General features: G+C 42.2%; 1 protein-coding gene across 14 annotated transcripts in view; it reads left to right on the top strand.

Annotated features, from left to right (window-relative positions):
• Positions 1-23901, top strand: part of VWA3B (von Willebrand factor A domain containing 3B) — a 187002-nt gene that overhangs the window by 52671 nt on the left and 110430 nt on the right. For all 14 annotated transcript variants that reach the window (XR_009600184.1, XR_009600183.1, XR_003588752.2 and 11 more), the window contains 3 exons: positions 2569-2694; positions 13815-13993; positions 20822-20976. Coding sequence is in view for 10 of the 14 variants with exons in the window: in XM_060413952.1 (XP_060269935.1) it covers positions 2569-2694; positions 13815-13993; positions 20822-20976 (460 nt within the window). In the remaining 4 variants the exon portion in view is untranslated. The remainder of the gene's footprint in view (positions 1-2568; positions 2695-13814; positions 13994-20821; positions 20977-23901) is intronic.

The following is a 23901-nucleotide window of genomic DNA, read 5'->3' as shown; positions in this document are numbered from 1 at the left end:
CATTGGTGGGCGGATTCTTTATCACTGAGCCCACAGGGAGGCCCTAGGTGGGTTGCTTTGAGTTGTTTTGTTTCCCTATCCCCAGTGTTGGAATGTGTAGCTGCCTAATTTTAAACCAGTGGAGTGATAGTTTAGTGACTCCTTGGTCAGGGGAGCACATCCCAGCTCACTGCTGCCCCTTAAACACACTTTCCTGTCCTTGGGTCAGTGAGTGGCCACTGTATTTCCTTGGAAGCTTTTCCTTTGATACTGAAGGAGTGGTCCACTTCTTGACATATCATTGACAAGCCTGGGGAAAATGGAAAGCCTTGACTCATTTGAGACTTTTAATGAGAGAAGTCTGCTACTTAACACGTCTAGGCTGAAGCAAGCAGCTGGAAGTCAGTTTTGCTGTCACAGGGTCAGAAAGTCCTGTGGGCTCCAGGTTTGCAGTTGGCAGCAGCCTGCGATATTTTTGGAGTTCCCAGCGTGGAGCTGGGCACTCATCACATTTCACTCCTGGGGCTGTTGATGGCTGCAGAGCACTGGTGGCTATCCATCTCTGTCAGGGATTGTCACTTGCTTCTTAATGAATACGGCTATTAATACTGTCTCACTCGCTCAGTCTTTCAGGAGGGCAAAGCTCTGGTGTCCCTCAACTTCACCATGCCCTTCTGGACTACATTTTAAGAGTCAGGAACGTTGACTCTGGTCTGCCCTGGTCTGTCCTGGTGGTTTTAGGTCAGTCCTTTGAGGGTGGATAAATCTCCTGCATCATCTCCTAGACCTGATGGTGGTCCCTCATTCTCTGTGACTGTGGGATCTCGGGCATCTGTGGACTGTTAAATGGGATGCCATTGGCATCTGCTGGGGGAGGGGCTGCAGGGGCCTCTATAAACCAGTCACCCCTTTTCCAGAACAACCAGTCAGGGTGCTGAGCTGGTACAGTCACACCAACTTGGATTTGATACCCTGCTCTACCACTTTTGACCTTGGTATGAGCTTGGACAACTAGCTCTGCCTCCATTTACACAGCTGAGAAACAGAAACAGGAGTAGAATCTGCCTGCAGAGCTGTGGTGAAGAGAGATGAAAAAATGTTTAGAAAGCCCTAAGCACAAGGCCAGGCACATAGCAGGTACTCTGAAAAGGTATTTATCATTAGAGTATTGGGACTCAGCTTACTTAAGTAAAAGCATCAGTGTTCTCTGAGCCAACTGCATACGGTCTGTGAAATAGATTTGTTGTGTATGTTTTTTTGGGGGGGAGTAAACTTTTTTGAAATGGAATCTTTAAAGCTAGAGAATACATCTGCTATCTACACAGCCTTTCAGAAGCACCCCAAAACACAGACTCCCCTGTAGCCCCCATGATGCCTTAAGTGGTGCCATGTGGTGGCTGGGCCCACAGATGCCACTGAAAATGGGTGAGTAGCATCTGCTGAGTGTGGTTGCCTGTTGGAGTTGCCACTGACCTCATATCCACAGCAGACAAGGTGGAGAGAACTGTAGGTAGAGAGAACTGTAGCTGTAAGAAAGGCCCACATGCTCTTTTTTTTAAAGATTTTTTTAAAAATGTGGACCATTTTTAAAGTTTTTATTGAATTTGTTACAATATTGTCTCTGTTTTACATTTTGGTGTTTTGATTCCAAGGCCTGTGGGATCTTAACTCCCCAGAACTGAACCCACACCCACTGCATTGGAAGGTGAGCTCTAAACCACTGGACCACCGGGCAAGTCCCACCCACCTGCTCTTTGTGGCATCTTGCAAAACTATAGGATGATATCACCACCAGCATATTGATACTGATGCTGTCAATATGCCGCCCCAGGTTCCCTCGTGTTGCACTTTTATAGTCACACCCATCTCCCTCCTGCTCCTACACTGTCCTTAACCTCTCAAACTACTCACATGTTAGAGCCAGGATCTTAGTGGAGGCAGACCTTCTATCCCAGCCTTGGACCTCTTACCCATGGGATGAACTTTGATTGACTGAATGATTGACTGCTACAATGATATAAATATCTATATTTAATTTAGCCATATTATTAAAAAAGAAAAAAAGACACACAGCCAGACCAAAACCTTAACTGAGACAGCAGAGTTCCAGAAAATGAGGCCAAAGTATTGTTAGCACATTAGGGAAAAATACCAAGTTGTGAAGGTGGTTTCAGAGGATCAAAAAGTCTCAGCTTGGTCAAGAAAGGTGAGGGGTATTGCTTTCATAGACCGTTGAGTTTCCCTGCCCCACAGTGATAACTCTGGCTTTCATTGGATGCTTTTTGAATATTTTTACTCTTTATTTTATTTGAGTGTTATTAATAAACTAATCTTAAAATATACTGGCTGCTACAAATATTTCCTTTGTGAGGACTTATTGCATCCTAAAGTCTGCATTTATGATTTCTTGAGATGACAGCATTTTCTTAGGGATTTCACTTCTGAATCTCAGAAAGAATTAGTGGGAAAAATGGAATTTGATGTTCAGAAATATTATAGAAACTTGGCCAGGGTGTGCCAGGCCTGCTCAGACCATCAGAGGTTCTGGAGCCTCCTGCAGTCACTTGCTCACACGTGTTTCCCTTTCAGGAGCAGGGGTCAGAGAAGATGTGTTTCTCATCTGGAGGGAGATGGAGGAAGCTGGCAGCACATTGGCCCAGATGCGGAGGCTGGTGGCCGAGACTCCCAAGACCAGTGTGGCCACAACAGACCATGGTGGGTGCTGTTGACAGGCACGAGTGTGAACAAGTCAATACTGAGTTGTAACTGCTACTGATCGGGGATTGGGACTGTTCCCATGTTCCTTACCAAGGAGAGCTCCTTAGTCCAGCTGGCAGGAGCTCCTGAGGGACTCTCCAGAGCTCTGTTGTGTGTGTGTCTGTGTATGCATGCACATGTGTGTGTCTTTTGGTTGTCAAAGCAAAACCAGAGATGGACAGTCAAATGGTTAAAAAAAACAAGGTTCTATTCAGGGACTATTGCAAGAAGGGAAAAGAGACCTCAGTATGGAAGTGGAATCGGTTATTAATAAACATGAGCAAGTGGGGATTTGCACTCAAGGAGCAGGGTGGAGGGCTGCTGGATGGAAAAGTACTGAGAAGAAACATCAGAGATCAAAGGGGGTTTCTGGCTAAACCTATCTGACAGGATTCTTGCTGAAAGTAGGTTGAGGTGATCAGATATCACCTGGGGATAGTTGGGTATGAGGAATCTTTCTCAGATGTGGAGAGGGAGGGATCCTGGATAAACTATCTTAGCAGGATTTTTGCTAAAATTGGGTGATGCAAAGACAGACATAGAAGTCCATGGGTCAAGAGCCAGCTGAAAAGAGGATTCAGAGGAGCCTGAGTTTGGAGTGAGCAATATGGTTGTAAATACCAGTTCTATCATTAGATTAACCTGACTGTCTCTTTGAGCCTTTGATTATTTGTCTGTGAAATAATCATAATACTGGTCTTGAGAGATTCTTGTAAAAATTAAGATAAATAATGCATGCTTTGCACCAAGGAGGTTCTTGGTAACTGTTAGCTCAATCTTTTCTCTTTCACAATTAGGGCAATAAGTATACTGATTCTCATCCCTGAGTTCTTGAGTTAGTAAAGGATTTTCCTCTGTAGTCACTAGTTTCATTTAGGGCACAGCTATTAATGATAGTAGTTAGTACATACCTTAAATGTCAGGCACTGTTCTGAGTTCTTCATAGGTATTAGCTCATTTCATCGTTGCTACAATCTTATGAGATAGATGCCGCTATTATCTCCATTTAAGGCTAAATAACTTGCCCAAGGCCATGCTAGAACTAACGAAGCCAGGATTCAAAACCGAGTTCCTCATTAAGAATACTGATGTCTGGCTCCAAGCACAGACATTCTGATTTAATCCATAAAGGATGAAGTCTGGACACTGGGAGATTTTTTTTTTCTCTCTCAGTCTGGACATTGGGAGCTCCTCAGACAATGATAATGTGCAAAAAATCTGGGAACCTCTGCCATGCTATATGGCTCCTGGTGCCCTGCCTGTGTTACAGAGGCATCTGTGAGGGAAGAGAGCAAGGAGGCCAGGCTGGCTAGGGGAGAAATGGGAAGAGGACATGAGTAGAGGGAGGAAGGGGTGAAAGGCAGAAGTGAGCTTGTCCAGTATGACTTGGTAAAATCCTGGCAACACTGACTTTTCCCCATGATTGGGTGTCCTGACTTGGGTCTGGGGTGGCAGCAGTGGCAGTTGCTTTGCAAGGACCAGCTCTCTGGGCTTTCCAAGAAGGGACCCAATCAGGCTAGTCCGGAGGGACTGCTCACTTGTAGGGACACCTCTCCCTCCCCCAAAGGTGATCTTAGAGTCAAATACTCAGAGAGTCCTCTGCCATCCTGAGAGAAGAATGAAAATGAAGCAGGGCACCTGGGATACTCCAACATCCATACCAGGCAAAGAGAATGGTGATCCTGCTACTAAGGTGTTTGTTTTGGGGAGCACGATGGACTGAATTGTGTCTCCCTCAAATTCAAATGTTGAAGCTGTAACCCCAATGTGTCTGTATTTGGAGATAGGGCCTTCAAGGAGGAAATTAGAGGTAAATGAGATCGTAAGGGTGAGGCCCCAATCTAAGAGAACTGGTGTCCTAATAAGAAGAGGAAGAGACACAAGAGACCTCTCTCACTTCACACATCACATAAAGGAAAAGCTACATGAAGACACAGCCAGAAGATCGACATCCACAAGCCAGGAAGAGATGCTTCACCAGAAACCAAACCTGTAGGCACTTTGATCTTGGACTTCCAGCCTCCAGAAATGTGAGAAAATAAATTTCTATTTTAGTCACCTAGTCTGAAGCATTTTTTGGCATCTTGAGCAAACTAATACAGGGAATAGTTAAACTTGGGGTACTGTTGAGGGTAACAAGGTTTTTAGATATTGTTTCTAAAGGAAACAGAAGGGTTGTTGGCCTCTGTAATTTTTAGAGGGATAGATTGTCATCCCTTTGTTTCAATCTAATAAACATGAACACATACCCAGAATTAAAACCAAAATGACTTCAAGCATAAATTTTCAAGATGCTTTTAGTGTACCATTTCTGTTTAAAAAGGAAAATTTGGATACACAAATTTCCACTTCTGGATTCCCACAGAAGCTTTTGTAACCTTGCTTTGGCTTCAGAGACTGGCTGCTCCTGTTGCCGTCCACAGCCCAGTGTTATTGAGTCAAATGCTGTGTCAGCCAAGACCTTGGGTCTGCTTTGTGTGAAGGTAGTGGCCTTTCCCATGTTTAGCTGCCAGGGCCTGTGGGTCAGAGGAGATAGGGTAGTTATCTGGAGAGGGGAAGGGTCAGAATGGAAGAGATCCGATGGACTGTCATTACAAGTGGAACCTTCATGTGTATTAAACAAAGTCTCCCTTCCTGAACATGGCAGCCCCTCACCTGCCCCCCCAGGCTAGGTGCACTGGTTCAGGGACCAGCTGGCATCTATAATCATAGGATCAGAAGGGCAGTTTCTGGCACGGATGACTCATCAGCCTGATGCCTGGAATGAGAAGATGGTGAGGCCACACACACTCTGGCTGTTAGTAATTTTGACCTCTTTTTAATTACCAAGAGTGGTACATGAGAATTCCCTAAGGGAAACAAAAAACTGACTGAAATACACAAAGCATTGGTTTTTAAAGACACTGGATACTAAGTATCAAAGGCCAGAGATCCCTGAGAGATACAGGAAAATCCAAGGAAAACTCTGATTGTCTCAGTTTAAAGGAAATCCAACCAGTCCATTCTGAAGGAGATCAGCTCTGGGATTTCTTTGGAGGGAATGATGCTAAAGCTGAAACTCCACTACTTTGGCCACCTCATGCAAAGAGTTGACTCATTGGAAAAGACTCTGATGCTGGGAAGGATTGGGGGCAGGAAGAGAAGGGAATGACAGAGGATGAGATGGCTGGATGGCATCACTGACTCGATGGACTTGAGTCTGAGTGAACTCCGGGAGTTGGTAATGGGCAGAAAGGCCTGGTGTGCTACGATTCATGGGGTCGCAAAGAGTTGGACACGACTGAGCAACTGAACTGAACTGAACTGAATGCTTTGCCATGGTGTAAGAAGAAGGAGCACAGAAAACTTCAAAGTTTGGGAGGTAGAGCTAAGGATCCAGGAGATCAAGATATCTAGATTTCATAAGACAAAGTAATAGAGAGGACTCTCAAAATCTGCCAAGAGTCCCTCTTGTGATTTCTGCTTATCCTAATCACTCTGTGAGGAAACTACCCAAGGCTGGGAAAGACCCACTGGAAAGAATTAGAAAGAAAGGGTTTAGAGCTCATGAAGAGTGAAGAAGAATGCCTGTTTTCACCAGCCGATTTGGAAAAATTTATGTCATAGAGCACTGAGTAGACTGCTTGGGAAGGTCTTACCTCAGTCATGGGGAATGACTAGCCTTAAAGAGACCTGAGCCCTCCTGAGGAAGCATCAAAGCAAGACATGAAAGGAGAGAATTCTTTATGTATAACTCAACTGCATCTCAGAACAAAGCTCAAGAAGATTTATAAGAATATAAAAGCATCCAGTATCCAACTAGGTAAAACTCACAATGACTGGCATCTGATCAAAGATTACCAGGCATGAAAAGAAGGCTGTGCCCCTTGCTAATCAATCAACATTGACACAGATGTTAGAATTGACAGAAGAAGACAGTAATTATAACTGTATTCCTATATTCAAAAAGTTAAGTAGAGTCAGGGAAGTATTTTTTAAAAAAATACATGCTGAACTCTTACAGATGAAAACTTTTAGGCAAGAAAATATCTTAGGTGAAAACATGCTGAACAGAATCAATGGCAGATTAGACACTGCAGGAAAGAAGATGGGTGATCTTGAAGACATAACAAGAGAAACTATTCAAAATGAGACAGAGAAAAATAACGAGAATAAATAACAAAAACAAAGAACAAACAGAAGCACATCAGTGAATATAGGTGGAATTCCTGAGGAGAGGGGAGGAGGCAGAACGGGAAAATATTTGAAGAAATAAAGATTGAAAATTTTCCAAACTTGATGAAAGTTATAACTTAGAGATCCAAGGAATTCGGGGAATGTCAAGTACAAGAAAATGAGGGAAACTGTACCAAAGAACATCACAATCAAATTGCTCAAAACCACTGATAAGGAAAAAAATCTTGGGACTTCCCTGGTGGTCCAGTGGTTAAGATTTCATCTCCCAGTGCAGGGAACACAGGTTCCATCCATGGTAAGATCCTACCTACCTCTTGGCCAAAAATCAGAACATAAAACAGAGCATGTATTGCAAAAAAAATTCAATAAAGACTTTTAAAATGGTCCACAAAAAACAAAAGAGAAAATTTTAAAAGCAACCAGAGGAAAAAAAGACATTTTCTGTAGAAAGGAACAGAGATAAGCACAATAGTAGATTTCTCATTGCAAGTGAAAAGACAGTGGAGTAACATCTTATTTTTTTCATTCAATACCCTAAACTGTCAATCTAGAATTCTGTGTTTTGTAAAGATATTTTTTCAAAAACAAAGGCAAAATAAAGGTATTTTTTATCTTTACCTACAGCAGAAAAGAATTATCAGTGCATCTGCACCGTGAGGAAATCCTTCAGGCAGGAGGAGAATGATGCTTTTATGTGGGAAGAAATGAATGGAAATATGGTCTACCTAAAGGCATAAAAGGCTGGAAATAACTGTAGATAAACACATGATGTTTTGCTATTTAGATAGTTTTAGAAAGCAATTTCTGTTTAAGCAAAAGTAGTAATAGTGTGCTGTGAGGTCTGTGTGTGCATGCTATGTCACTTCAGTCATGTCCAACTCTACAACCCTATGGACAGTAGCTTGCCAGGCTCCTCTGTCCATGGGATTCTCTGGGCAAGAATGAATACTGGAATGGGTTGCCATTCCCTTCTCCAGGGGATCTTCCCTACCCAGGGATCAAACCCGTGTCTCTTATGCCTCCTGCATTGGCAGGTGGGTTCTTTACCACTAGTACCACTAGGAAACACCTGTGAGGTCTATATGATATATATAAAAGTTAAGTGTTTAACAATAGTAGCATGAAAGACAGGAGGGGAATCACAGCATTATTCATAAGTTCCAAAGATGAACAACCCAAATGTCCACCAATAGATGATGGGATAAACAAAATGTGGTCTGTATGTGCAGTGGAATATTATTCAGCTTTAAGAACGAAACTCTGACACATGCTACAGCATGGATAAACCTTGAAAACATTATGATAAGTGAAATAAGCAGACACAAAAAATGATTACCATGGGCTGGGGGAGTAGGGAATGGAGAGAGTCATTTAATAGGTACAGAGTTCCTTTCTGGGATACTGAAAAGTTTTGGGGTTGGATAGTGATCCAATAGTGTGAATGTGCTTAATGTCACTGAATTGTTCATCTTAAAATGGTTAAAATGATAAATTTCACATTATGTATATTTTACCACAATTATTAAAAAAGAAATCCCACTGCATTGCCAAAAAGAAATTCAGAAGGGGAGAAAAGGAAATATGCTATTGTAAGGTTCTTTAAAAAAGATTTTTTTTTTAATTTATTTTACTGTGTCAGGTCCTAGTTGTGATGTGAGGGATTTTTCTCTCTAGTTGTGGCTCATGGGCCTAGTTCCCCCAAGGTACATGGGATCTTAGTTCCCTGCCCAGGGATCATATCTGTGTCCTCTATAGTGCAAGGTGGATTCTTAACCACTGGACCACCAGGGAAGTCTCTGTTATACAGTTCTTATAGCATATGGGGGATAGTATAATATCCATTGAAATTATCCATCCAAATATCCACTGGGCTTCCCTGGTGGCTCAGACGGTAAAAATTCTGGCTGAAATGCAGGAGAATGGGTTCTATCCCTGGATTGGGAGGATCCCTTGGAGGAGGGAATGGCTACAGTATTCTTGCCTGAAGGGGACAGAGGAACCTGGCTGGCTACAGTCGATAGGGTCGCAAAGAGTTGGACATGACTGAGCGACTAACACACACATGTTGAAGATGTGTACTCTAAATAAGGGCTTCCCTGATAGCTCAGTTGGTAAAGAATCCACCTGCAACACAGGAGACCCCAGTTCGATTCCTGGGTTGGCAACATCCCCTGGAGAAGGGATAGCTACCCACTCCAGTATTCTTGGGCTTCCCTTATGGCTCAGCTGGTAGAAAATCTGCCTGCAATGCAGGAGACCTGAGTTTTATCCCTGGGTTGGGAAGATCCCCTGGAGAAGGGAAAGGCTACCCACTCCAGTATTCTGGCCTGGAGAATTCCAGGCCTTTTGGCCTGGAGGGTCCAAAGAGGTGGAGGCGACTTTCAGTTTCACTTTTCACTCTAAATAAAGTACCCATTAAATAACAAAACAAGCCAACAAACAAGATAACTTGGAATTGAAAATACTCAATCCAAAAGCTGTCTTGGGACTTCCCTGGTGTGGATGAGAAACTGCCTGCCAATGCAGGGAACACGGGTTCGATCCTTGGTCTGGGAAGATTCCACATTCTGTGGGCAACCGAGTCCTTGCACCACAACTACTGAGCTCATGTGACACAACTGTGGAAGCCCACACGTCCTAGAGTCTGTGCTCTGCAACAACGGAAGCCGCCGCAACGAGAAGCCTGTGCACCATAATGAAGAGTAGCCCCTGCTCCCCACAACTCAAGAAAGCCTGCACACAGCAACAAAGACCCAATGCAACAAAACACATAAATAAATAAACAAATAATTAATAATTCTTTTAAAATGCTATCTGGAAAAAAAGAACAAAGGACAGATGGCGCCAATAGACAACAAATAACAAAGTGATTGACATAAACCTAAGCATATGTATGTCAAAACTTAATGTGTATAGTTTATTGTTATCAATGATGAATATACCTTAACACAGCTGTTCATAGATAAAGTAAAAGAGGAGATGTGGAGGACTTCCCTAGAGGTCCAGTGGTTAAAACTTAGAGCTTCCAATGCAGGGGGGCGTGGGTTCAATCCCACATGCTGTGTGGTGTGGCAAAAAAATTTAAAAAAAAAATTTTTTAAGAATATGCATCATTCCTGAGGTGCTGAACTGTTTCAAGACTTGTTGGCACATCTGAGCATTCTATGTGTGTGTATGCCAGTTATGGCAATCGAACAAGATTATGACTTCTCTCACAAAATGTTCAAGACTTCAGCTCAAAAAATTTCAGGAAGTCCTTATTTGGAATAACCTTCACAGCCATTTTAAGACTCACTAGAGATGATTAGTTTAATCATGTTATGTAGTCATGCCAAGACTGGACTCTGAATGCTTGGTTCAAAATACCAAACTCAGTGTCAAAGGATGAGGAAAAGCTGAAAGGTTCAGTCAGGCTCTGTGGACAGGCCAAGTAGGACAGGGAAGCCAGGTAAGTTAATCTTGTGACATATATGTGATCTAGCATGTGATTCTCCTGCCCATGGATGAGGGAGAATCTTTAAGAGATCAGTCATGGGGAGTGGTAAAGCCGTGTAATCAGGATGTGATGTGAGGTCACATTTCCATCATAAATGAAGGTATTATACTCAGCTCCATAGGTGAGAATTTATGTAGCATTTTTAATTAAGATAACCACAGGGGAATGGGAAAGACCTCTTAGTAAGTGACTCTAATGAACAGATGACTCCCTCTCCTCTCCTTTCCCTGGGATATGAGGCTCAGGTGTTGATTGTGTAATTAGCACTGAAAGTGAAAAGATTTCCCCCTTTCTCTCCTTTCTTCAGCTTTGGAGTTTTTTGCCTGCTTGACTGCCCCTTCTTTCTTTGATAAGGTTCAAGTTATTGGAGGTCTTCCTCCCAACCTCCATTTAGAGGGTAATTGGGAGCCTGAATCATGCCCCCAGGCTGACTGCAGTGCCTGGTCCTGGGTGGAACTACCAGTCAAAACTTAGTCTCTGACTGTATAAAATCCCTTCTTAGAATTGGATTGATGTGTTTTTAGGAAGTTCTTTTCTGATCAACTTGAATTTGTCATTGATAAAGGACTCTTGTCTTTTTAAAGAAGACAACCCAAAACAGAGCAGAGCCTGTGATAGGGTGTATGTTGCTATGGAAATAACTGAATGAAGTTTATTTCCTACTGAACCTACTGATCATAAAGGAGGGAGGAGAATAAAGTAGGAGTAAAGAGACAAAGTCTTAGACTGTAATCAACAATAACTGAAGAAAAACACTCAAAGGGTTTCTCCAGCCCAGCATTTCTAGAAAAAATCACTTTCATTCACTTCATGGCATATAGATGGGGAATCAATGGAAACAGTCAAAGACTATTTTCTTGGGCTTCAAAATCACCGAGGACAGTGACTGCAGCCATGAAATTAAAAGATGCTTGCTTCTTGGAAGAAAATCTATGACAAAGCTAGACAAAACAAAAAATCAGAGACATTACTCTGCCGACAAAGGTTTGTATAGTCAAAGTATGGTTTTTCCAGGAGTGATGTATGGATGTGAGAGCTGAACCATAAAGAAGGCTGAGCGACAAAGAGTTGATGCTTTTGACCTGTGGTGTTGGAGAAGACTCTTGAGAGTCCCTTGGCCTACAAGGAGATCCAACCAGTCCATGCTAAAGGAAAGCAGTTCTGAATATTCATTGGAAGGACTGATACTGAAGCTGAAACATGAATACTTTGGTCACCTGATGTGAAGAGCCAACTCATTGGAAAAGACCCTGATGCTGGGAAAAATTGAAGGCAGGAAAAGGGGATGACAAAGGATGAGATGGTTGGACGGCATCATCAAGTCAATGGACATGAGTTTGAGCAAGCTCCAGGAGATGGTGAAGGACAGGGAAGCCTGGCATACTGCAGTCCATGGGTTGCAAAGAGTTGGAAATGACTGAGTGACTGAACAACAACAAAAGGATTTCTCCAAGGAACTTGACCCTACTCACCGAAATGGCTCCAGTCCCCTTAGGCTATTTCCCTGTGATGCAGGAGAACCTCAGGATCTTCCCAAAGCTCTGGGAAAATTCTGATTTCAGCCCCCTGTTCGGGGTGAAAAGACACTTTAGGAACCATATAGAAACCAAGTGCTGGCACTGGGGATGGTGCCCATAGGGGCTTTTGATGCCAGATTGGATTAAAGTTCAAAATCAAACTTCTTTGAGAAGTTCCAGCCCCAGTAGGTTTCAGAGTTAATTTTCTAAAAGTTGTTCTATTAGAATTTGAGGACAAGTATAACATGAATGGACAGAGCCTTATGTATTATTGAAAAATAATTGACTCTCAAGTGTTTTATTTCTTCATATATTATTCTAATTATATATCTCCTTAGATATAGTAGCAGATAACTATGGGTAATATTTTTATTTTCCCAACATTGAATGCTACTTTTAAATTAAAAGTATAATTTAAGTCTGGTAGAAGCATAAATGATGGGATGACCAAATCTTAATTTAGAAAGCTCTCTTCCTCTTACCCTAGTGCTTGGCTAATCACCTAGGGAACTTTGACAGTCTCAGTGTCCAGATCAGTTAAAACAGAATCTAATGCATGGTGTGTGTGTGGAGGTGGCGGGGAGGGGGGGTGGGGGGGGGGGGGGGGGGGGGGGGTGGGGGGTGGTGGGCAGGCATCAATGTATTTTAAGATTCTCAGAGGATTCCAGTGTGCAGAGTTGAGAACAGCTGATCCAAATGAGTAAACTGTAGGGCTAGCGGACCTAATACATGGTAGTGCCTGTTTTAAAAACCACCTCTGCCTAGCACCTTCTCCCAGTCCTCCCTAGGTCCCACTAGGGGTAAAAGCTCAGAGTCCTCTCTGCCTTCCATCCAAGGACATGTAGAGAAATGTTATCAACCCACTCTGGAATAAGAAAGCCCTCATTTGTAGCATCCACTGATTTTCACATTTTGTAAATACTTCTGGCTTGGTCAGTTTCATCATGTGCCACCACTGAGCATGGAGTTTGGAAGAAAGGGGTACAGTTAGCTCTCAAGGGCCAGCTTAAGACACCCATGCCTCCTCTCTGCCCACCCTCAGATACCCTACTCTCCCTTAGGTGGTAGTAGGGTTTCTGAGCACATTGTAAGTACTTTGCTGTTTGTATGATAAACTGGCTACCCGGGTGTTCTGCTCAGGAAGCATAACATCTCCTCCCATTTACAGAGTATAGGTAAGCTTTGGAAAACAGCAAGGGAATGTGCCCAAGGCTAAGGATATTCGGGCAATTGACCTTGCTAGACTTGATCCTATGAGCCTAAGGTGAGTCATAGACACAGCTTCAGGCACCTGAGCTGACAGGAGGTTCCTGAGCCTGTAGAGTTGAGAGCCAGGCTCTGAATCAGGGATAAATCCACCATGTTAACAGGGGAGCTCCTGCCCCTGCTTCTCCTCCTTCTTCATTACAACACACTTTCATGTAACTTTTCATATTGAATAACCTCAACCTGCTTAGAAAGGCCAAGCAGATAGGCAGGTGAAGAATTCTATTGAAGCTCAGAGAGTTTAAGTGTGGTGACTCACCCAAGTTTGAGCAACTTTCCCAAGCTAGTAAGTAATGGAGCCAGGACTTGAACCCAGAGCTTCTGACCCCAAGTCTAATGCTCTGCTGATACCTTGCCTTGTCTGTCAGCCACCTCCGCCCATGCATGGGTCCAGGCAACTTAGGTACTGGAGGAAGTGAAATGAAAAGTAGCAGATTCCTGCCTTCCAGTCTTTTGAACTAGTTCTCTGCTAGTCCTGCTTTTGAAAAGTATGCCTTCTGCAACAAATGTGAGCTAACAAGGAATATGTTTCAGCTTGAGAAAAATACTAAGTTGAGGATGACTTATGAAAGTCTTGTGTAATATAAATGGCTGATGAACTGTGATTCCTCAACTGCAATTAGGAGCACATGAGTCAAATCCAGAGGACACCTGGGACTCAGAGAAGTGGCTTCAGAAATATGGTTTGAAAGCCCAGAAGCTGTCGTTTTACGATGTCATTGCTGACTGCTCCTTCCGCCACGCTGATGGAGTTGTTGATATAAAATCCAAACCAGGGAATGAGTCGGTGCAGACCAGTGCGGTAAGTGAAGTGAACCCCTAGGTTGGGGCTGCCCTGAGTGGGGACCAGGGCTGGACCCAGGGCAAGACCAAGGTTGACTGTCTGTGAAGGATACTCCTGTTCTCTGCCTTATACTTCTCTGAATGATACTTGTGGGAGTGGAGATCAAGTCTGAGAATGGCTTCTAGATATAAGTGAATTAGATAATAATTATATGTAAACCAGGAGTTGTAGTCTAGGCATTGTGTCAAAAAACAAACCCTTTGTTTCCCCGTATTGAATGGAAGAGAGAAACTGCTGGTGAATGTTCCCCAAAGCAGGCATTTCTATGGTCCTCTTGTATTGTCACCATCTTGAAGATACATTATTCAAGTGACTTATTGTTGTTCAATCACTAGGTTGTGTCCGCCTCTTTGAGACCCCATGGACTGTAGCATGCCAGGCTCCTCTGTCCTCCACTGTCTCCTGGAGATTGCTCAAATTCATGTCCATTGAGTCAGTGATATCTCTGCTTTTTAATACACTGTCTAGGTTTGTCATAGCTTTCCTTCCAAGGAGCAGCATCTGGCTTCAGTCACTGTCTGCAGTGATTTTGGACAGGAAGAAAGTAAAATCTGTCACTGCTTCCAATTTTTCCTCTTCCGTTTGCCATGGATTGATGCGACTGGATGCCATGATCTTAGTTTTTTGAATTCTGAGTTTCAAGCCATCTTTTTCACTCTCTTTCACCCTCATCGAGAGGCTCTTTAGTTCCTCTTTGCTTTCTGCCATTAGAATGATATCATCTGCTGTCTGAGGTTGTTGATATTTCTCCCAGCAGTCTTGATTCCAGCTTGTGATTCATCCAGCCCAGCATTTCACATGGTGTACTCTGCATGTAAGTTAAATAAGCAGGGTGATGATATACAGCCTTGACATACTTCTTTTGCAATCTTGAACCAGTCAGTTGTTCTATGTGTGGTTCCAGCTGTTGCTTTTTGATCCTCATACAGGTTTCTCAGGAAGTATGTAAGGTGGTATTGTATTCCCATCTCTTTTCCACCGTTTGTTGTGATCCACACAGTCAAAGGCTTTAGTGTAGTCAATGAAGCAGAAGTACATGTTTTACTGGAATTCTCTTGCTTTCTCCATGCTCCAACGAATGTTGGCAAGTGACTACCAGCCAGCATTTAGTGGATTTTCAATAAATATGAAATTATTTTCACTAAGGGGTTATAGCATGGGAAGGGTCTATACTGTAAATTTCTGAAAGCTGCAGTTCCATTGTGACAATGGTTCTGAAAGGAATGTAGCTTTTCTAGGTGCCCAACTCTGGCTGGTAGTGGAAGGATAATGATCTGCAGTAGTGGCACCTAACCTTCATTTTATTTTTTAAGCTTTTTATTTTATGTTGGAATATAACTGATGAACAATGTTGTGATCATTTCAGGTGAAGAGCAAAGTGACTCAACCTTACATATACATGTATCCATTCTCCTCCAGACTCCCCTCTCATCCAGACTGCCATATAGTATTGAGCAGAGCTCCCTGTGGTATACAGGAAGTCCTTGTTGGCTATCCATTTCAAATACAGCAGTATGTATGTGATGATCCCAAACTCCCTAACTATCCCTTCTCTCCATTCTTCCCCTCACCACCATCCTTAAGCATAAGTTCTGTTCTCGAAGTCCCTGAGTCTGTTTCTATTTTGTAAATACATTCATTTGTATCATTTATTTGTAGATTCCACATATTAAATGATATCATATGATATTTATCTTTTTCTATCTCATTTCACTCAGTATGACAGTTTCTAGGTTTATCCATGTTGCTGTGAATGGTATTATTTCATTCTTTTTAATGGCTGAGTAATATTCCATTGTATATGTACAAGTGGCTTCTAACCCTTAGCATGCGTGAGTCACTGGGTTTGAGGCCAGGCCCAAGAATCTGCCTTTATAATAATCGCCAGGTGATACTGAAGCTGCCAGTCCATGGATCACACTTTGAGAAACACTAGTGTGTAGAACAGGACCAAGAAGGCTATCCAATGTTTAGAATTATGGAAAGACTAAAAAGGTCTCTGTATGAAACAGAAACATCAGGATAAAATGATTATTGTAAATTTGTAAAACTGATGGAAATCTCTTTTAGGTGGTTAAAATCCAGGTCCACATTGAATGAATGAAAGTCGTGTCTGACTCTTTGCAACCCCATGGACTGTATAGTCCAAGGAATTCTCCAGGCCATAACACTGGAGTGGGTAGCCTTTCCCTTCTCCAGGGGATCTTCCCAACCCAGGGATCAAACCCAGGTCTCCCACATTGCAGGCGAATTCTTTACCAGCTGAGCCACAAGGGAAGCCCAAGAATACTGGAGTGGGTGGCCTATCCCTTCTCCAGAGGATCTTCCCAACCCAGGAAGACACTGAAATGAGAGCTAAAATGCAAGGCACAGAGCAGCCATGCCAGTCATGGCAGCCTAGCAGAGACTCCTAGGAAAGGAAATGTCATGTCCCTTTATGTATCCTCTGAGACTGTGATTCAGTGTCAGGATCATCACTGCAGTGTCTCTCAGTCCTACTGAGGCGAAACTCCAGTCCCTTTCACACTCCTTCTTAGGCCCCTGGATTCCACATTTCCTCCCAAGGAAGCACTATTTTTCTTTTGGGCCACGTTAGCCACGTGATGTTGTGTTTTTGCCTTCTTACTGCTGTGTGTTTAGAATGAACTGCAAGAGGAAAATACTACAATTGAATTATAAAAAATACAGAATTGATGCAAGGCTTGTTTCCTGACTTACATGTTGGGATCCAGAGTAATTACTACATTGCAGGGAAATCTCATTTGTGGGTTTCCTCCCCCAGCACAGTTTTCTGATTCTGTAGACATTATTCAGTAACATTATTAGTTCAGGAAATCATACTTAATCACATTTTCATCTTTAAAATAATTAGGCCCTGAATATTGAAAAATGTGGATTCCTGTCAATTTGAATATAGCTTACTGCAAGCTCCCTACAGTGTGGTATACATAGGTCTTCTCTAATTCTGAATTTCTCCTTTTCTTTCTTGACAAATTTAAGTGAAATTTTACAAGGATGGTTTGAAGAATTTGGCTTTATAAATGGGGAATTTTGCCTCAAATTTCTGATGCTAGCAAGTTCTAATATAGTAAAAGTTGAGAATAGCTTTTACAGTATAGCTATAAAATACAGTATAGCTGTAAAATGCAATATAACTATCCTTTGTCACCAATACTGATGGGAAAGGGACAATTTTGCTTTTAGTAGTATTTGGGGCTACATATCTAAAACTGGATTCATACCTAAAACTGAGACTGATTATTTAGAGTTACCCTAGACTGCCACTGGGCAGAACCCCATAAACTTTTAACTATAAAAACTGCTTTGTAGGTAGAGAACCAGGAAATCAAGACACTGAGAAATAAATGACTAAAAAGGCCTTGCTATGAAGCATTTCTAAGATGATGAGCAGGTGAGGGGAGAAAACAAAAGTACTTTTCTAATAGGGAATTTCAGGCAAAGTCTAACAACCGAATATTTTGGGGTGCCCGTGAAGTCACATTGCATTCATGGCTACTTATGCAGCTTGAGCACAAAGCCAGCCCTGATGTTCAGAAACTCAGTCTAGTCTCATCATTTATTCCTCTAACAAATATTTATTGAGCCTTCACTATGCACCAGGCAATGTGGTAGGGTGGAAAGTACACCCAGTTTGAATAAGAAGACCTGAGTGTAAATGCTCCTTCTGTTGTTGTTCAGTTGCTAAGTCATATCCAGCTCTTTGCAACCCCATGGACTGCAGCATGCCAGGCTTCCCTGTCCTTCACTGTCTCCCAGAGTTTGCTCAGATTTATGTCTATTGAGTTGATGATGCAATCTAACCATCTCATCCTCTGCCAACCTCTTCTTTTGTCTTCAGTCTTTCCCAGCATCAGCGTCTTTTCCAATGAGTCTGCTTTTCACATCAGGTAGCCAAAGTACTGGAACTTCAACTTTAGCCTCAGGCCTTCCAGTGCTTTCCTTTAGGATTGACTGCTTTGATCTCCTTGCTGTCCAAGGGACTCTCAAGAGTCTTCTCCAGCACCACAATTTGAGGGCATCAGTTCTCCAGCAGTCAGCCTTCTTTATGGTCCAACTCTCACACCCATACATGACTGCTGGGAAAACCAAGGCTTTGACTCTGTGGACCTTTGTTGGCAAAGTGATGTCTTTGCTTTTTAATATGCTGTCTATGTTGGTCATAGATTTTCTTCCAAGGAGTCTTTTATTTTTTTAATATAAATTTATTTATTTTAATTGGAGGCTAATTACTTTACAATATTGTATTGGTTTTGCCATACATTGACATGAATCTGCCATGGGTGTACTTGTGTTCCCCATCCTGAACCCCCCTCCCAGGAGTCTTTTAATTTCATGGCTGCAGTCACCATCTGCAGTGATTTTGGAGTCCAAGAAAATAAGGTCTGTCACTATTTCCACTGTTTCCCCATCTATTTGCCTTCAGGTGATGGGACTGGATGCCATGATCTTAGTTTTTTGAATGTTGAGCTTTAAACCAGCTTCTTCACTCTCCTCTCTCACCTTCATAAGAGGGTCTTTAGTTCCTCCTCACTTTCTGCCACTAGAGTGGCATCATTTGCATATCTGAGATTGTTGATATTTCTCCTGGCCATCGTGATTCCAGCTTGTGGTTCATCTAGTTTAGTATTTGCATGATGTACTCTTCATGGAAGTTAAATAAACAAGATAACAATATACAGCCTTGTCATACTCCTTTACCAATTTTGAACCAGTCAGTTGTTCCATGTAAGGTTCTGACTACATTCCAGGTTTGAATGAGAAGACCTGGGTATAAATGCTGTTTCTACCAGTTACTAAATATGAGCTGTGGTACAGATAATTTAACCTGATTGATTCTCTCCAAATCTGTAACATGGGTTGGTGTAAAGTCTAAATTTGAAAATCACATATCTGAGCACTGTGCCTGGCACTTTATGAGATGCCCACTAGATGTTGCCTTCCATGTTTTCTTCATCACAAACATTGTGGGTCAGAAAGTCATCACAAACATTGTGGGTCAGAAAGGAGCATTTATAAAATACCTACCTGCTTTATATACAAGGTAAATATTTGTGCTCTCATATCACAGATGTGAAAATGAAGTCCCAGGGCCTCCGAGAGGTTAGACGACTTTACCTGAGATCTCGTGGCAGGTGGAGACTGGGTTTGAATTCAGATCTGCTGGGTTCTCAACACTGGGCTTTCCCCATTTGGACATTCTGGTGCTGGACACCTGTTTTCACATAACTTTTGGTCTTGTGTGTTTCCATTTGGAAATGCATGAAGCACAGTTGAGAACTGCCTCGTGACGGGGTTCAGAGTAGGGAGCACATGATCAGACTGAGAGAGATGACACGTTCCTCGTCCCTTCTTTGTACTGCAGTGGAGACACGATTCCCTTTCTTGCCTGCCTTGGGAGCATAAGCACTGATCCCATCACTGCTTCCACCCTGCTCCCATCAGTCATCCCTGGACCCCTGGATTCTGCCTCCCTTCTCTGAGCCCCCTCCATTCCTCCCTGACTCCTAAAATCCCTCTTGATCATTTCACAGTAGATCCATATATCAAATCACTATGTTGTACACTAAAATTATTATAATGTTAAATGTCAATTTTATCTCAATTTAAAATTTTTTGTCACTAAGAATTTAAGGCCTTTGGATGCTTCGTTTTTTCACTCAGAGGACAAGCCAGGGTGATTTCCATCAGTGAGCAGGCTTTACAGCCCTCCTCCTCCTCCTGCTCCTCTAGCTTCATCTTGCTTTCCCTCACTTGCTGTATTTCAGCTACACTGCCCTTCCTCAAAGTCCACAGACTTGCTTGGCAAACGCTTACCTCAGGGCTTTTGTCCTGGCTGTGTCCTCAGATTGCCCCTAGACCCTCAAATGGGCACATGCTTTGTTCCCTCAGGTGTCACTCATATTTCACCTTCTCTTTGAGGCTTTCCCTTCTAGGTTTCAACTTGCCCCCACCCTTCCCCAGTCCCTTGGCATTCTCTGCTCTCCTTCCTTGCCTTGTTTGTCTCTATAGCATTTGTCATCCTCTAATCTGCTAGATGATTATTGCTTTATCATCTGGCTCTTTTCCTGGTCTTGTGAGCTCCATAGAGGTAGGAATTTTGGTCTTCATTCATGGATTGTCCTGGTGCCTAGAAGAGGGCCTGGTGGAGTGGTGCTTAATGCATTTATAAGCTGGTTGGATGAGTGACAGAAACAGACCTTCTGAAAGCTCTCTGTGGGAAGCTTTTGTGCTTAGACCCGTTCTGTATGTCCAGGAGTGGGTGCTAGATGTGGAATGGGGTTCTTGGGTGCTTTTCTTCCTTTGGAGCTGGGAGTAGCAATGGAAAGACACTTGGAGTGTCTCAAGTCCACCTCCTGTGGATCTCCTTGACCCTCCAGTCCACTGTGAACTCTTTCTTCTTTGCCAGAACTTGTCCAGTCATTACTGTCTCAACCCAGGACCAGGTACTGGGTGCCTGGTACTCTACCTTGCTACTTTCTATGTGGGTATGAATCACTGTGTGTGTTTGGTGTCTCCTTGCTGGAAACATTAGATTCGTTGGGGCGCAGATGAGATTTCCCATGTCTTTCTGACTGTCATTCATGACATCCAGCACAGGGCTCTGTATGAAGCAGGCTGTGGTACATGTTTGCTTTAACCAACTGTTGAATGATCTTGCAGTGGGAGTGAGGGCTAGCAGCTGTCTAAATAAGGCAGAGGCGGAGGTGCCTTCTGAGGGCTTTCCATTAGTTGTTTCTGAGCGGCTTCTGTCCTGTCTTTCCTCAGGAGACCAACAGGAAGACAGTCCATGCGAAATACTGTGGCAGATTCATCCACGCTCCCTGGAAGGATGGGAGCTTGGTCCACGTCTGCATCACCAAGGAGAAGTACATGTGGTTCAGTGAAAGAGTTCACGCAGCCCTGGCCCAGATCCAGAGGAGGTTGGTGTACTTGCATGAGGGTACAAGTGGTCCAGCCTCCTTTGAAATTCAAATTTGCTTGAGTGCTTGGTAAATTAAAGCTCAAGCAAGAGAAATGGCCAGTAAGCATTGTTAAGTCAGGGCTGACATCTGACAATTTGCTGTTGGCCTGGTTGTTCATAACCAAAGGGGATGTTAGGATGCAGACTCTGAGCTGCCTTGGTGCCAGTGTAGATGCTGAAAAGCAGCAAAAATGTAGTTATCACGTTGCTTATGCATCACTGTAGGAAGCAAAGGAATGCTTCTGCTTTGTCTTGCATTTTTTTGTGGACCTCAGGTGAATACAAGACTGTATAACACCCCTCCTCTGTACTCTTGAATATTATATTTCAAAGCACTGCTGTGAAACATTTGAATACAATGAAATAATATATATATATACATTTTAGGAATCAGCTAAAAATAATTTCATGTGACCCCCCCCCCTCAGCCCAGCTAGTTCTTAAAATCTGGTGATGCTCATAATCTCGTGTACTAGTGCTGTGACCTCAACATCAGCTCCATGGGGTGACCCACCTTTATGCTTTCACCTCCCCAATGCCAGCGGACAGTTCTAGACTAAGAAGACCATGTCTTCTTAGTACATCGGTACTTAGCACTTAGGTACATAGTCCCTAAGGTCAGATGGAGCTGGATTCTAATCCCAGTCTGCCATCTGCCACGACCCTGGGCAAGTTAGTCAGTGTCTGTGTGTATCAGCTTTCTCATTTATAAAGTGGGAATAATAATGCCATTTACAAATGTGTTCTTTGGATTAGACTAGACACTAAGTCTAATAAGTTTAGTCTAGTCCCCAGCCTGCAGTAGCTTGTTGTCCGAGCTTCTTCACTCTTTCCATGTTTTCTGTTATGAAGTCACAAGCTAAAAAATAAAATAAAAAAAATTAAGTCACAAGCTGCAAACAGCTGTCTACCCCATGTATGCTCTGCATAGCCTCAATGTCTCAAAACCCAGCTAGTGATGATTACACAGAAAAAGTAATCCTTGTGCCTGGAGTCTGCTGTGCTTAAGATTTGGAGTTGACTCCATGAGGAGAGTAGTTTGGATTTCAGATCTGGGGAAAAGGATGCTGCTTTGACGATACCCCAGCTGGCAGCTCTGGAGTCTGTTTGTCCTCCTCCCACCAAGTATCAATGGTTGGGAAGTTTTCTCTCGCCTTTTATTTTTTGGAAGACTTCATAGAGAATTTGTATCATCTCTCCATTAAATGTTCATAGAATTCACCATTGAAGCCATCTGGGCCTGGAGTTTTTATTTCTGAGAAGATTTTTGATTTTTTATTATTTTTTAATGTTTTACTATTATCTATTTAGTTGTAGTCTTAATTGTGGCATGCAGGATCTTCAATGTTTGTTTCAGCATAAAGGAACTTTTAATTGTAGGATGCAGGATCTTTAGTTGTGGCATGCACACACTCTATTTGCAGCATACGGGATCTAGTTCTCTGACCAGGGGTCAAACCTGGGTCTCCCTCATTGGGAGTGCAGAGTCTTAGCCATGGGAACATCAGGGAAGTCACCACGGGAAGGATTTTTAAACTGGGCCTTCAATTTCTTTAAATACACATAAAGCTGACATTGGTCATTTATGTCATTTTTGTTTTCTAGTAAGTCTGACTAGAGATTATCCATCCTCTCAGTCTTTTCAAAGAACTGGTTTTTGGTCTCTTTTTTTTTTTTCCCCTCTGTAGGGTTCCTCCTTTCTATGCCATTGATTTCTATTCTTAATCTTTATTATTTCCTCCTCTCTTTTTACTTTGGGTTTAAGTTTTTAGAGATAGATGCTTAGATCACTGCTTTTGACCTTTCTTTCTAATATAAGCATTTAATTTTATAAATTTTCCTGAGTACTGCTTTAGCTATCTGTCACAGATTTCGATATGTTGTATTTCATTTCATTCGTCTCAAAACATTTTCTAATTCCCCTTTGATTTCTTCTTCGACCGAAGGGTCATTTAGGAATGTGTTGTTCATGTCCCAAGTATTTGTGGATTTTTCTGATTGCTTTTAATTTCACTGTGGACAGAGAAATACTGTTTTATTTCAGTTCTTATATTGAGATCTGTTTTGTGGCCCAGAATATGAAGAAAAAACTTTCTTTGGGTGGAGTGTACTTTATCTCAGCTCAAGTTTGTTGATAGTATTATTCAAATCTTCCATATTCTTACTGATTTTCTGCTTAATTGTTCTATAAATTATTGAGAGAAGAGTGCTGGAATCTCCAAGTATAGTTTTGTGTTTGTCCAATTTTTCTGTTCTATCAGTTTTTTCTTCATGTATTTTGAAGCTCAATTAGCCAGTACATGAACACTTGTGGTCATATGTCCTCCTGATGAATCAGCTCCCTTATTATTATGAAATGTCCCTTTTTATCTTTGGTAAATTCTTTGTTGTGAAATTTGCTTTGTCTAAAATCAGTATAGCTACTCTGGCTTTCTTTTGATTATTTTCTGTAGGATTTATCTTTTTTCCACCCTTTTTCATTTACCTATATGTATTGTATATTGAACTAGGCCTTTCATTGGTAGAATATATAGAGGTATTATTTTTAATCCAATTTGACCATCTCTGACTTTTCATTAGAATGTTAAGATCATTTGCATTTAATGTGATCATTGATTCAGTTGGATTTAAACTTAAAATCTTGCTATTTGTTTTCTATTTCTCCCACATGTTCTTTGTTCCCTTTTTAACTTTTTCTGCTTTCTTTTGTTGGAAGATTTTTTTATAATTCCATTTTATCTCCACTATTGACTTATTAACTACCTCTTTGTTTTGTTTTGTGTGATGTGACTACTTTAGCATTTACAATATAAGTCCTTAACTTATCACATGTGCATGCATACTAAGTTGCTTCAGTCATGTCCGACTCTTTGTGATCCTGTGG

This window comes from Ovis aries, chromosome 3 (assembly GCF_016772045.2).
Source record: "Ovis aries strain OAR_USU_Benz2616 breed Rambouillet chromosome 3, ARS-UI_Ramb_v3.0, whole genome shotgun sequence".
Taxonomy (NCBI): domain Eukaryota; kingdom Metazoa; phylum Chordata; class Mammalia; order Artiodactyla; family Bovidae; genus Ovis; species Ovis aries.
This window is presented reverse-complemented; position numbering and strand designations above follow the sequence as displayed.